General features: G+C 34.7%; 1 protein-coding gene across 1 annotated transcript; it reads left to right on the top strand.

Annotated features, from left to right (window-relative positions):
* The first annotated feature begins 4526 nt into the window (after window positions 1–4526).
* Window positions 4527–7083, top strand: BRK1 (BRICK1). Its single transcript, XM_089786743.1, has 2 exons — window positions 4527–4966; window positions 6628–7083. The coding sequence occupies exons 1-2, from the start codon at window positions 4831–4833 to the stop codon at window positions 6744–6746; spliced, it is 255 nt and encodes an 84-aa protein (XP_089642869.1). The 5' UTR covers window positions 4527–4830; the 3' UTR covers window positions 6747–7083.
* The last annotated feature ends 5849 nt before the right edge of the window (window positions 7084–12932 follow it).

Here is a 12932-nt window from a genome sequence, read left to right as displayed (position 1 = left end):
AACTATAATTTCTTTTGAATGTATGTCTATTTTTTGTAAAAAACCAATGTGTACTATTTTGGCTATAGATTTTAGCTCATTCATCAAATTTTGCAACAACTTAGTTTTTTAAAAACTAGACTCCATTCTACACACTTTGAAAAAAACAAGTTTTGATTTTAGATTAGTTTTCAATCATTTCTAGGGGGAGCACACATATATTTCACATTTTTGGGATGTGTCAAATTAAAAAATTCATATAAAAATACACATTATAAAATTATCCAAAAAATTTGGGATAAACTACACAATGTTAGGTAACTTTTCACCAGAGCGATTAAAGAATTTTTAAAAAAAGTTAAAATTTTAGGGGGGCCACACTTTGCACTGTGTTATGTCTTTCTTGAAAAAATCAGTACCACTTTCTGTGGCCCCTTTTTTGAGGACCTAAAACTAAACCATTTTGAAAAGAAATTAGTAGTTTAGAAACTAGATTCAAAGGATTACTACTTTTGTTTTTGTCATACCTTAAAATTTTGAGTGTAACTATCTTCAAATTCTTGTCAAAGTTCAGAAATTGTTGATTTCAGAAAAAATGTGACCACTTATACCCCCCTTTTGGCAACCTTGGTGCACTTACCCATAAGTGTGATCACTATATGTTGAAGAATAACTATCATTATTAAGAGCAAAGTCTTCAAAGTAGTATATCTGAGATCCATGATCAACCACTCATGTGGCAATGATCTCTTTGCTCTCTAAGTCTTTGATAAGAATTGATTTAGCAATGAATTCCATAGTCCTCCTTGTTGGCCCATTAGTGAGTTGATAAATGGGGAGGATATTATGAGTTAGGTGGGGTACACACAACACATCTTTGACAGTTCCTCCCCCTTGTCAATTATTCCTTTCCCAATCACATTCATGTAAGTATGATTTCTCATCAAATTAGATGGTGCATGAGAAGGCTCAAATGAATAATATAAAGACTCTGAAGATGCCATATGATGAAAAGCTCTTGAATCTAGAAGCCATCTCCCTAAATCATGACTTGAAGTAGAAATTAAGGCTTGACCTTTTCCCTTGTTATCTTTTTCTTTAGCAACATTAGAATGAGAAGAAGAGGATTAAGTAGTCATTCTTGGAGGTAGATTTATTTATTTTTTCGTAAGAATATTCTTGATTTCATCAATGTCCTTCTTCTAGCAATGATTTCATCAATGTCCTTTTTCACAAGTAGACTTTTCCTTTTTAAATAATTCCTTATTTGAGGAAGAAGATTCAAATTTTCTCTGTGACTTGTTTTGTTTATTCTTTTGTTTCTGTTCAAGATTCCCTACTTCTTTCTATACCTTAGGCTCACTAACAACTAATAGTTGTGACCTAGATGTCTTGATGATACCCATTTGAATTAGCTTTTCTTCTTCTTGGATTAGAACATTTGAAAATGCATCAAAAGTAGGATCAACATATGGAGCTCTCATAGAAATCTGATTGGTATGAAAGGTAGAAACAAATACAAAATACTCAAGACCAAATTTAGATAACACATTGAGAGTCAATTGTAAACATTACTTAATTATCTTGCAATCCTTTAGCTATGTTCTTAATTGTTTAATCTTGGAGATTTAGTCTTGGATGTTGCTAAAATGTTTTGGATCAAGATTCATCAAATCATTATCGATTTGATAACCCTTAATCTTGTTAGTTTTACCAAACAAATTTTCAAGAGCATCTCAAGCCTCTTTAGGTGTCTTGAATGATTCCAAATGAAATTGTAAATAAAAAGAGACTAGAGAACAAATGTGTCAAGAGCCTTCTCATGATTGATCTCCCATGCTCGATGAGCATTAGCATCAGTAGATGCGATAATAGTTTCATTTACATATCCTGTGCAACCTTTTTCCGTTAGATAATTTCATACTGATTTTTTCCATGATTCATAATTATATGGAGTAAGGAGTTCAATTTGCGATTTCCCCATTTTTAGTAAAAGAAAGAACAAATGCAACCAAAACAACACAAGATCAACACCCCTTCTCCACCCCCCCCCCCCCCCCTCCCAAACCAAGATGCAATGGTTTGACAGTCTATAATTGAGTGCATGTACAATTGCAACTTGTCAAAATGGAATGAAGTGGACCTCTAATTTTGATAATTACAACTTCAAATATGAAGCAATAAGAGACTCATACAATTAGGACATTAGATCACTCAAGGATTTAATAGAGTACAAGTGTCAAATTAGGCCAATTCTGGCCAAATTCTTAAAGTACTATGTCTACCCATTAATATCTCAGAATTGATACCAAATCTAAGAAGTAGACCAAAACATCATGCACTTAAAAAAAATAACACTTGAAACAGTGTCTGTATGAGCACAAATGATGTCTCAAAAACTGTAAAATTCAGGATTGAACATGAACTGTCGACAAGAATTACAAGAACGCCCCACAAGAGGTGGTCCCCACAAGGTGGGTACTATTAGAGGTGGGCCCCACTTAATATGAGCTAGCTAGAGGTGGGCCTTGCTTGATGTGGGCTCCACTAGAGCTGGCCCTCGCTAGATGTGAACCTTGCTTGGTGTGGGCCTCACTTGATGTAGGCCTCACTAGAAGTGGGTCTCGTTGGAGGTGGACCTAACTTGGTGTGGGCCTCGCTTGATGTAAGGCACTGTAGGTGGGTGGGTCCCATAGATAGAAAAAAAGTTCTATTTACGCGTTGTCCTCAAGATCTGAATCCTCAAAGTGTTGCAATCATTAGATCAAGAAAAATTGTGTGTGTGTGTGTGTGTGTGTGTGTGCGCGCGCGCGCGCGTGCGTGTGTGCGTGTGCGCAAAAGAGATTGACAAGTCTTCATAAATCCTTTTTTATTGTCCACTTCATATAGAAATGCAAAAGAAGAGCATACAGGATTTTCCAAGACCACTAAAAAAAATATAATCTTTCAGTAATTGCTTTGATACCATGTTAGAATTTGTGAAAACAAATATAAATCCATAATCTATTGAAAGACTTAGATTAAACAATAGGAAATGAAATTGACATAATAATAATATGAACCAATTTCTGATGTAAATGCTCAGAGGCATAATAACATCAATATTTCCTAATGTGTTGTATGATATATTTGCTATATATCTAATATATACAATCCAAAGAGCTAGTTTGTTTATATAGGCATGAGCTAGGAGGAAACTTGGACAAGATTGAGACAAGTGTCTCAACTTGGAGGAAGTAGAGACCTAATAGAACCAACCACCTACCATCCACCTACAATCTAGAAGGGTGGTGTCCAAATTGGAATTAACCACATGAGACATTTTAGGAGTAGTTGAAGTCAAAGAAATAACTCAACAATATCCTCCTAATAGTAATATCCAAAATATACAATTCCTCTTAATTTATGAGTTCACTTGAGTAAACTTAATAGAAGAGTGAAATGGAAAGGAACCATTTACTCTAACATTTCCTTGGCATGATGATATACTAGAAACTACAATTAATTTGCAAGGAGCCAAGGCTTTTGGCCATGAAAGTTATAAGGATGGTATTCCTTGATAAATAGGTATCATTTTCTAGTGTTGCTTCTAGACTTGGGTGGAACAAAGGCGAACATTCATCTATTGTTGTGTGAAGTCTTTAAGGACGAGTTTTTGGTGGACAATATTGACACAATTGTCTTTTCTAAATTGGGAGTTGGTATCTTATGACTTGGAGATCTCCCTAAGCTTATGCAATTGAGTGCAGAGGTAGCAAAATAACCACTTATTCTAAGTTTGGATGTAGTTAGGCTCACTTGACATTGTCATTGTGCTTTAGTGAGAAGGTATTTCTTGAGGAAAAGGGAAGGAATTGATGTGGAAAATAACCTTGAATTGTTGGACAGGTCTGCAAAGGTGGCTTGTTTGGATAATTTCTAAGAGGGGAATGGTGGGATTCTATGTTCACCCATTTTTGTTTAACACTAGTTTGCAACAACTTTCGAGTTTCACATTGAATAAGGCTTTTAGGATTGGTTAGTCTAGGTAGTCATTTCTTTTGCTAGTGCTTTTCACTTGGTTTAATTACCTATCTCTATAGTGACATTTTTTGTGTTATTTTATGCTCATCTAGACCGTAATGGATACATTTTTTATTTTTTTGCCATTTAGACAATAATGGATACATTTTTTATTTTTTGTTTAGCTAACCAACATACTTTATGAGTTCTCTCAATAGTATGATGACTTCATTGACCCTTCCTTTATTTTAATCAAATTTATGCAATCTCTTTCCATGTAATTAATTTTTAAAATTAATATAATCTTATAAAATTACTATTAGAATTTAAAAACAATTATAGCAAGAGTATAAAAACAAATTAATAGCACTTACTTTGAAAATCACTTATTTTTCATTTAGATGGATTAGCTTTTAGGTTGCTTTACAAAAGGATAATCTTTAGGGTTCCGTACTTCTCTCAACTACACAGGTTTTATAATCTATATGCAGTACAAGGGAAGCATGCTGAACTGCACTTTTCCAAATCACCAAGACAACAAATTGATACATAAAACAACAGCAATAAAAAATTAATAATAATAATAATAAAGAATGAAATGCATTTTCTTTCTACGCTTCTTATTTAAGATTTAATGAGCTCTTCCCTTCCACGAGAGCTGGCGAAGACAATGATTAGAATCAGTTACAGTGTACAACATGGTGAAAAATGCAGTCCTTTCTAAACTTACCCTCCACTTCTTTATTGGCGAGTAAGTATTCACATGTTTGTTTGTCTTTCTCTCTGGTTTCATTCTGAGGCAGACAAAAACACGGAGAAATAATTCAGAAGTGGGATTTGGCAAAAGAAATGGCAAAAGGAGGAGGGGGTATGAGCAATGCAGTGAATGTGGGTATAGCAGTGCAGGCAGATTGGGACAATAGAGAGTTCTCTAGTCAATTGGCGCTCAATGTTCGTCGTCTCTTTGAATTCCTCGTACAATTTGGTATGTGGGTTTTAATTTATGTATCCCGAGGCTGTATTTTATGGGATTTTGGCTTTTTTTCCTCCAATAGATTCATTCATGCCTGTTTTCATTAGGATTTTCTTTCAGGCAGATCCCGATTGGTTTTCTCGTAAACTGCTGAAGAACTTTAACCTTTGTATTGGATCTATATAAGCTTGGTAAAATGTAAAATCTACATCCATTTGATGGCAGACAACGGTGTTTGTTGATTAATTGTTTTTGAGGGTATAAAATAATCAGTATTTTCTTTTGTGGGAATGAATTTATTTGCTTTTGTCAGTTCGAAGTGATCTTTTGTAATTTGCATTGTTTTTTTGAATTATGGGTACGAAATGGGTTTGGTCCTGAAGTATTCAAGGGATTAATCTGAGCCTTCTATTTCTAGAGTCTACGGAGCCTGGCTTCTTGTGGGTTTTCTATTTCTTATCCGATTTCCTTATAGTTAAGATAAAAGAATAATTATTTTTTATAAGTTAGGAACTTTTTCCTAAATTTCAGCTTCTATTGGTGGTTGAAACTTCGGATAGCTTAAGATTTGCGGTCCCATGTGTCATTGGATTTAGTGACGTACTTAAACTTGTCAGTATATTTCTGCATCCTCTTCGCTCGCTGCTGAACCCAATGTGATACTAATGACCTCCTCAAAATGAAAGATTCTGTTGTTTAATCTCTTGATAGTTTGTAGTTAGAATGATTGGCAAGGCCCAAGTTGTCCTGGGTTTGTCCATAATTTTGAAAATTGAACGATATAAAATCTGAACTATTTATACAAGGGAATGTGAAAACTTCCCTTTCTTCCTGTATATGTGGGAGGCGTGTGGTTTAGGCTAGGACCTTAATGTTTTTTAGGCTCAGTCGCTATTTGCTTGTTCGCTAGCATTCGAACAAGCAAATTGAACGATAAAATTTGAACAATTTATACAAGGGAATGCGAAAACTTCCCTTTCTTCCTGCATATGTGGGAGAAGTGTGGTTTAGGTTAGGAACTTAATCTTTTTTAGGTTCAGTCACTATTTGCTTGTTCGCTAGCATTCGAACATCAAGCTTAGAACCTTCAGGTTATATGAGCTATGTCCGGGAGGCCTCTGCCCTGCCAAATGTGTGTGATTTGCACCTCACCTCTGTGAGATGTGACTTCATTAACAAGTGAATCATGCCCTCCAGAGCTTGAGCCCAAACCAGAGATTTGAATGAACTGTATGGAGGGCTTATTTTTTATGCTTCTCTTGTCAATTTGAAATAGTTTCAATTGAGAACATAAGTGCTTGTTGAGAGGTTTACTTTATTGTAGCAGCATTGATTATTCACATTATAAAGTTAGGCAATGTGAAAATTTCCATTCCTGACAGTTTTTAAAAAAACAAGTGTTAATTTGCACACCCAAGTGATTGTTGGATTTGATGTGTACCACAAGAAGTTATATTTTCTTTTGTATTTATTTATTATAATATTGGAGGCTTTATTTAGCTAGCATGCATGGTTTTGTGCTTCATGAGTTCTCATTGTATTCCATATCTCCAAGCTTTAGCTTGATAGAGTAAAAAATTCATGACTACAAGTCGCTGAATTAGGAGATGGATTAATCTTTTTGTTTCCTTGTAACTGAATTTTCTTAATGAAACTGAACTACCCATTTACAGAGGCCACTACAAAAAGCAAGTTAGCAGGATTGAATGAAAAGCTTAGTTCATTGGAGCGTCACCTGGAACTACTTGAAGCCCAAGTTAGCATTGCATCTGGTTCTTCCACATTGACTTGATTCATAGCAAGAGCGGGCAAAACTTATTTGTACAGATCAGAAAGCTTAAATAGCACCTCAATATTGTATAAATATCAATCAGAGCTACCTCAGGCATGATTCAGCACTGCAAATGAGAAAAATATGAGACAACAGACAGGGATCTGTCTCCATGGTCCATTTTTTTTTTGTAAATATGTTTTTTTTGGCATTTTGCTGATAAGTACAAGGCCAGCCGCTGCCATTTTCCTTTCCTGAAGTAGTAAATTACAATAACATTTTCTTTGTTATTTAAAATTTTATAAAACTTTGGAGCAGATATGTTGAATAATGATATTGTAGCTTATTTATTCGTGAATTCTAAAGTGATCCAAATGATGATCTTGCTCCTTTTTCTTTTTCTCATTTTCATGCCTTGTGTTTCTTGTTTGCTAGAGTTTGTCTTAGGTAATGTAGCACCGTAATGAGGAAGCACTAGGGAAGATTCAATGTTATTCGTGCAAAATGAAAATCCAAGATTAGCTGGGACATATTGTGCTTAATCAATAAATAAAAATCTGTTAGTATTAGTTAGGCCTTAAGAATCATACATCCATGTAAATGTTAATCCAATCAAACTAATGTCTGTTGTATTACCAACTTGACTTATAATATCTGCTTTCTTTATATAAATTGATTTGCCATAATGTTGTTAGTAATGGAATTGGTTCTTTGAAGAGAACAATGAAATTCATGAACTGAGTGTGAGTTATAAAACTTCTCTAAAAAGAGATCTGTTGCAGCATATTAAAACAGTCAAATTCTCATTGGCCTCTTGTTGCTCTTGAGTGAACTTCATTGAAACCCAATCAATGTTCTTATGGATCATCTCAAATCTTTTGTAAAAGAATGTGAGTTTATCCGGGATACAAGCAATCTTGCCCACAATAAAATAAAAGATGGCTGAGAAAGTTGGGATTTTGTGCAGAGTTTTGGTGATTTAGCATGAAGGAATAAGTAAAAAGGTCTAAAGAACTCTTCAGTTAATGTCAACAGCAATATAGAACATAATTGCATCTTCAACAACAAACATGTCACTTTGGCTCACTTCGGCAGCACTTTTGGCAACACTTAAGCCCCGTCCTTTTGGGTTATAGCTCCCTTATATGGATTTCAAATGCAGCCCTTTTTTTTCAAAAGTTACATATAACTTTTAGAGAGGAACATGAATATGTAGGTCTCACTTCAACAGCTACTCTTTTTCACTCCAGCAACAACTATGACTTTGACAGCATAGAAACTTAAGCAGAAAAAATGAAAATGATAGTTGACAAAGGCAAATATGAATGTATTGTTCCTAGAGGGATGCCTATCATTGTTTATGTGTAGATCAATCTTCTTTTGTGCTTCTAGCTTGTCAAATGAGGTTGCATGCTTTGAGGAACTCAACGGATTTTTTTTTTTAAAATCTTGTTTTTAAATTGTAGAGGAAGAAGTCAAATTGATTTGGAAGGCAAGCGGTTAAAGTTTAGTGATTGGAGTCGTCCTTCCAGTCATTCATTTGGCATTTAGAACAATTAAAACAAAATCAAACCTTTTATGTGCATAAGGCATGTGCAAAATATGGGCAGGCTGTTTTTGGGAAAAAGTCATGCCCAAAAATGATGAAGATTGTAGCTGCGATAGAGATCTTCATGGGCGTTATTATTGTTATGGTCACCTTCAGCTAAAGAGGACATTTATGATAATAATTGTAATATTAAATATAAAGACGTGTCATACAACATGCATTGAGGCATGGAAATATTGAAGAGTTGTGTATTTGAAATGAAGAGTCATGTTTTTGGGAAATTCAAGAGACCTTCGGTCATAATATGAAGAGTCTCTTTTTTGTTATAAATATCACATCAAACGAAGAACATTGTTCATTTGAACGTTTTATTATCAATATAGTGATATTTTGTTGTGTGGCTGGATTTTTCCCTTCATTTTGGAAGGTTTTCACAGGGTATCTTTTCGTGTTTATTGTATCTGTTCTAGTTCTTCCTTATTGTTGTTTATCTTTATTTTTTGAGAAAAATCTAACATGGTATCAAAGCAAGGTTGGATGACAATAAATAAGAAGAAGGGTTAAATCAATCTTAGAAAATGCCATGTCTGTGAGGAAGATATCCATGATATGTGCCTTCGTCATTCTTTCCGCAGATTAGTGCCTGTTTCCAGCTCTTACATGTCTTCATATTTATTCCTATAGGTTGAGTGGTTGTACAATGTTGTCTCTTTTGTTAAGCTCTCATTAGAAAGGGGCTAGGAGTTGTTGACTGATGAGAAGGACTGTGGGAATATTAGTCTTATTGGTAATACTCCTGTGCATGTGAGGTAGTATACAAATATCGTTCACTATGTTTATTTTGTGGCTTAGAGAATAAAATGATGATTATGCTTGTGGCTGGTGAACATCAAGACGACTGTGATCTCTATATGTCGGGCTCCATCTTTGTCATTGTGGGAGGCTATGCATAATATTTTTTCAATGATAGTTAATAAGGGATTTTTTATCGAGACCCCTTTTTGCATCATAGAGCTTCAATGTGTAATTGGGATATATCAATCTTATTCAAGTAGCCTATTGCAAGTGATATTTTCATCTTATTCCACCAGTTCATGAAGTTGGACCTTTTCCTATTCGTCCGCCAATTCTTAATCGTCTTTTCGTGCTAGTGTTGGGTTTTTTTTTCCTATGTTGTTCAACTTGTTGTAGTTGATCGACTTGTTTTTATAATCGGGAAAAGTGTTGAGTGTTCATATGTATTTCTTCATGAGGAAGTGTACGAGGGAAATAAGCGTTCAGATGAATGTAAAGTGACATGGGATGAAGTGGAGGAGGTCAGCTAAGCATAGGCCCACTTTTGACATCACACGCAAAATGAGGATCCCTTGGAGACATATTGTAAGGACAATCTTGAGTGTTGTTTGTATGAAGACTAAACTCTGTGGATTCAATATATGACAGCGGAAGGGTGAAGACAAGGTGCTTCATAATAAGGAATTTCTCTATATTTGTCATGCTATATATGCAATTTCCACAGGTGTGCTCGTGTGTGATATGTTTGTAGTATGTGCTCCAACTACTTTTTCTTGATCCACCAAGGCTTATGGCTTTCCTCATCTTTGATTGTCTATCGTCTTGGCTTCATCGTATGCTTGATGGAAAGGATTATGTCTCGACTTCATTTTGCTTCTTACCATGGCTTTAGTTTTGTGGCCTAATTATCTTGTTGCTCTCTCATTTTCCTCGACAATATTATGGTAGTCTGTAATTTCATTGACTTACAAAATAATGGGGCTCTAGTTAAAATTTGAAGATCTCATGTGATGCAATCTTCATTTTTAATTTTTTGTTGTTGACCGTCCAAAGTAGCGTGGATTTATTATTCTGGGAATTCCCCGTTGTCGGAAGATTCAGTGATCGGCTGTGGCTCATCGCATTGTTGACATTGTTGTTGCATGGTATTATGTAGCGAATGATGAAGTGTCTCTAACACATATTCTATGAACTTTAAGGATTTGACAATTGAAATAGCTAGATCACAAGTAGAGGAAGGCAATGGATCGTCATAATCATTTTTCATCAAACATGAACTTCGATGCTCAAGGTGTTTCTTTCCTTGCTTTCCCATTCACTTCAATATCATTTATTTGTTTTTGTTTTCTAGTCGTTATAATTGAACTAATGATTCTTGGCTTGGAAGCTAGGGAATTTTTAAATTCCAGCGAGTCTAGATGCTACATTCAACATTGGGCCGGACGGAAGGGCCCCTTTGTGAAAGGATGTTGTTAAGGAACTACACCAATGAATGGTGCGATACTAGTTGCGTTCCAAGCTGATGGACCAATGTTGTAGATCAAGGTGCATATTCTACTTGCCATTCAAGTAGGATGATAATTATAGTGGGTAAACTTGCTTATTGATTGCTTTTTGAATTCCTTCTTAATTTGTTCAATAGTAAGTATGAGGATTCTATTATGCTTTATGATTAGTAGGTTTCAAGAATCCATTTTTTCATAATATGAAATGGAACTCTGACTCTCACTGTATCTAGGTGAAAGACTTTATCTAATTAGTGAAACATATTGGCTATCAAATAAGGTAGTAATGATTTCAGGTTTAACAATTTCAATAGAAGTGTTGTCATGATTTTTTTTGTGATATTAGATTAATGGAACATATTCTTCCTCTAAAGTAGCTAGCGATGAAATCGGTGGCTTATTTTCAATCGACTATTTATTACTGTTTTAATGCAATATTATTAGAGCACATTCTACCTATGAAGATGGTTGTGATGATTTTAGTGGCCAAGATTTTTGATTTAGCCATTTTAATCCTTATGTCTCTATGAGTATTAAGATAATGGCTTCGTGGAAATTCTTGGAATAACAGAGTACTAGATCATATTTTTGCCTTCCTGAATTTTTTTGTCAATAGTGATCTGGCATCATCTTTTGTTGAGCTTACATGGAAGTCTATGAGAGAGATGAGTATTTTATGATTATATCTCTTGAATATTGGTTATAAAAATAGTGATTGCTTTCAAATGATAGTTATGAATTTTTAACCTTCCATGATTGAAGGACAAGAAGTAATGATGAGAGATTATATGTAGATGGGGACGCTGCATACAGTCTTAGAACCGAATTGGTATTTAGAGGGAGATGTTTTAACCTTAGAGGGAGGATACTTCCACTATCTTATTGCGGTGATAAAATTAGTTCTTGATTGAGAGGGAATTCTTATGGAATCCCCATCATTCTTATATATGATGTTAATGTTTTTGATATTGTAGAATTTGAGACTCTTGTTGGAAACGAGTCTCAGCTATGTTTTCTATCTTGCTGATTACGAGTTCTTATTTATGTGAAATTATTAAAATTGTAAGGACAACCTCAAAACTCTTTCACTTAGGAGAGATTCATAGTGAACATTGTGTAAAGAGAGTCCATGATGTCATGTTGAGAGAGTCTGAGATGGGAGTTGGAAGTCATGTTGACAGAATCCATGATTGTATCATGTTAAGAGAATTTGTGAGAAACTGTTGGTTGTAAACCTTACTAACTTGTCATGTTGAGAGATTCCACGACAACATCACGTTGAGAGAGTCTATGACGAAAGCTGGTTGTGATCCTTGCAAGTTTGTCATGTTGAGAGATTCCATGACACGCAGAGTGAGTTCGTGATGTAATGGCCTTATAGGAGTGTCATGTTGAGAGATTCCATGACGACATCGCGTTGAGAGAATCTGTGATGAAAGCTGGTTGTGATTCTTGCAGGTTTCTCATGTTGAGTGATTCCATGATTCTATGTGATTAGAATTTATAATTGACATTTTTTGGTTGCAGCCTTGTGTGTCTGTTTAGGTAAAGATCTCCCTCTCTCGCTAAGAGGGAGTGTTCAAAATTGTAGCTGCTATAGAGATCTTTATGGGTATTATTATTGTTATGGTCACCTTCAGTTGAAGAGGACATTTATGATAATAATTGTAATATTAAATATAAAAACATGTTTAATACAACATGCATTGAGGAATGAAAATACAAAGAGTTGTGTATTTGAAAATGAAGATTCCTATTTTTGGGAAATTCAAGAGACCTTTGGTTGTAATGTGAAGAGTCTCTCTTTTGTTATAAATATCACATCAAGCGAAGAATACTATATACTAACATTTTATTATCAATAAAGTGATATTTTGTTGCATGGCTGAGTTTTTCCCTTCACTTTGGAAGGGTTTTCCTAGGGCATCTAGTGTTTATTGTATTTGTTTTAGTTCTTCCTCATTGCTGTTTATCTTTATTTTCTGGGCAAAATCTAACAAAAAATGTGAAATTCAGAAATGAGTGCCCAAGAAAGGAGGAAAACAGATGTTGTAGGTGCATGGACAATGTCAAGATATTTTGGAACAAGAAAAGCATTTGTCAACTGCCGGGAGAGATCAAAAATTAGGTTAGAAAAAGAAAATAGTTTTTGGTGGATTTCTCTATATAGGTAGGATGGCTTAAGCATCCATATTGATTTGATTGGGAACAGAATGTCATGGAGAATGTGCATAGGCTAAGAAAAGAGTGATAACACAAATTGAGGAGATTTTATCTATCCTAGGAGTAGATGAGCTCATTTGTCAATTTTTGTGTATATAATCAAGTTTAGGCTCTTTTCAACTTGTTGTAAGTCTT

This window comes from Cupressus sempervirens, chromosome 6 (assembly GCF_028749045.1).
Source record: "Cupressus sempervirens isolate cs-2001-9-10 chromosome 6, ASM2874904v1, whole genome shotgun sequence".
Classification (NCBI taxonomy): Eukaryota; Viridiplantae; Streptophyta; class Pinopsida; order Cupressales; family Cupressaceae; genus Cupressus; species Cupressus sempervirens.
Note: the sequence above shows the minus strand (reverse complement) of the source record. Positions and strands in the feature narration are given on the sequence as shown.

Bases quoted from the DNA above. Each gene is read 5' to 3' on its own strand.
- BRK1 (XM_089786743.1), top strand. From the start codon at position 4,831: ATGGCAAAAGGAGGAGGGGGTATGAGCAATGCAGTGAATGTGGGTATA. The intron at 4,967-6,627 runs GTATGTGGGTTT...ACCCATTTACAG, and splicing joins TGAATTCCTCGTACAATTTG to AGGCCACTACAAAAAGCAAG.